This window comes from Urocitellus parryii, chromosome 6, assembly GCF_045843805.1.
Source record: "Urocitellus parryii isolate mUroPar1 chromosome 6, mUroPar1.hap1, whole genome shotgun sequence".
NCBI classification, from domain to species: Eukaryota; Metazoa; Chordata; class Mammalia; order Rodentia; family Sciuridae; genus Urocitellus; species Urocitellus parryii.
Window position 1 is genome coordinate 41,410,828 of NC_135536.1, and position 2,319 is coordinate 41,413,146.

Genomic DNA, 2,319 nt, shown 5'->3' on the forward strand with positions numbered 1-2,319 from the left:
ACCCGGCCCCGCCGATTGGTTGACTGTGAGAGAGACGCTCCTGCACGCCGTCGGCTCTGATTGGCCCAGCGGTAGGAAAGGTTAAACCAAAAATTTTTTTACAGCCCTAGTGTGCGCCTGTAGCTCGGAAAATTAATTGTGGCTATAGCCGCCTCGATCGCTGTCTCCCCAGCCTCGCCGCGGCCGCTCCGGGACGCGCCCGCCCGCCGCCCGGCTCTCCCCCCCTTTGGGCTGCTGCTGCTGCTGCTGTGACTGCTGCTGCGAGAGGAGGAGGAGGAGGAGGAAGCAGCAGGGGGGGGGAGCGGGGGGTGGGGGGGAGACCGAGAAGTAGAGTTGGGAGCTAGGGAGCTTCACCCCCGGGGCGGTGGTTGTTTCTTTTTTCTCTTTCTTTTTTTCTTTTCCCCCCCGTTTTTTTTTTTTTTTCCTAATTCCTGAGGGGTGGTTGCTGCTTTTGCTACATGACTTGCCAGCGCCCGAGCCTGCGGTCCAACTGCGCTGCTGCCGGAGCGCTCAGTGCCGCCGCTGCCACCCGCGCCCCCCGCGCTCCGCTCGGCACCCACCGGTCACCGCCGCCCGCCGCGCCGCTGCTCGGCTCCCGCGCCGCCACCGCCGCCGCCGTTTCCCCTCGACGACTGGGTGATGCTGGACATGGGAGATAGGAAAGAGGTGAAAATGATCCCCAAGTCCTCGTTCAGCATCAACAGCCTGGTACCCGAGGCGGTCCAGAACGACAACCACCACGCGAGCCACGGCCACCACAACAGCCACCACCCCCAGCACCACCATCACCACCACCACCATCACCACCACCCTCCGCCGCCCGCCCCGCAACCGCCGCCGCCACCCCAGCAGCAGCAGCCGCCACCGCCACCCCCGGCACCGCAGCCCCCCCAGGCGCGGGGCGCCCCGACCGCCGCCGACGACGACAAGGGCCCCCAACAGCTGTTGCTCCCGCCGCCGCCGCCGCCGCCGGCCGCCGCCCTGGACGGGGCCAAAGCGGACGGGTTGGGCGGCAAGGGCGAGCCGGGCGGCGGGCCGGGGGAGCTGGCGCCCGTCGGGCCGGACGAGAAGGAGAAGGGCGCCGGCGCTGGGGGGGAGGAGAAGAAGGGGGCGGGCGAGGGCGGCAAGGACGGGGAGGGGGGCAAGGAGGGCGAGAAGAAGAACGGCAAGTACGAGAAGCCACCCTTCAGCTACAACGCGCTGATCATGATGGCCATCCGGCAGAGCCCGGAGAAGCGGCTCACGCTCAATGGCATCTACGAGTTCATCATGAAGAACTTCCCCTACTACCGCGAGAACAAGCAGGGCTGGCAGAACTCCATCCGCCACAACCTGTCCCTCAACAAGTGCTTCGTGAAGGTGCCGCGCCACTACGACGACCCGGGCAAGGGCAACTACTGGATGCTGGACCCGTCCAGCGACGACGTGTTCATTGGCGGCACCACGGGCAAGCTGCGGCGCCGCTCCACCACGTCGCGGGCCAAGCTGGCCTTCAAACGCGGGGCGCGCCTCACCTCCACGGGCCTCACCTTCATGGACCGCGCCGGCTCCCTCTACTGGCCCATGTCGCCCTTCCTGTCTCTGCACCACCCCCGCGCCAGCAGCACTTTGAGTTACAATGGCACCACGTCTGCCTACCCCAGCCACCCCATGCCCTACAGCTCCGTGTTGACTCAGAACTCGCTGGGCAACAACCACTCCTTCTCCACAGCCAACGGCCTGAGTGTGGACCGGCTGGTCAACGGGGAGATCCCGTACGCCACGCACCACCTCACGGCCGCCGCGCTCGCCGCCTCGGTGCCCTGCGGCCTGTCGGTGCCCTGCTCCGGGACCTACTCCCTCAACCCCTGCTCCGTCAACCTGCTTGCGGGCCAGACCAGTTACTTTTTCCCCCACGTCCCGCACCCGTCAATGACTTCGCAGAGCAGCACGTCCATGAGCGCCAGGGCTGCGTCCTCCTCCACGTCGCCGCAGGCCCCCTCGACCCTGCCCTGTGAGTCTTTAAGACCCTCTTTGCCAAGTTTTACGACGGGACTGTCCGGGGGACTGTCTGATTATTTCACACATCAAAATCAGGGGTCTTCTTCCAACCCTTTAATACATTAACATCCCTGGGACCAGACTGTAAGTGAACGTTTTACACACATTTGCATTGTAAATGATAATTAAAAATAAGTCCAGGTATTTTTTATTAAGCCCCCCCCCCTCATTTCTGTACGTTTGTTCAGTCTCTAGGGTTGTTTATTATTCTAACAAGGTGTGGAGTGTCAGCGAGGTGCAATGTGGGGAGAATACATTGTAGAATATAAGGTTTGGAAG

At 63.6% G+C, this 2,319-nt stretch overlaps 1 protein-coding gene across 1 annotated transcript; it reads left to right on the forward strand.

Annotated features, from left to right (window-relative positions):
- The first annotated feature begins 639 nt into the window (after nucleotides 1-639).
- On the forward strand, nucleotides 640-2,106 carry Foxg1 (forkhead box G1). The gene has a single exon (XM_026414460.2). The coding sequence runs from the start codon at nucleotides 640-642 to the stop codon at nucleotides 2,104-2,106; it is 1,467 nt and encodes a 488-aa protein (XP_026270245.1).
- The last annotated feature ends 213 nt before the right edge of the window (nucleotides 2,107-2,319 follow it).

Bases quoted from the DNA above. Each gene is read 5' to 3' on its own strand.
- Foxg1 (XM_026414460.2), top strand. From the start codon at position 640: ATGCTGGACATGGGAGATAGGAAAGAGGTGAAAATGATCCCCAAGTCC.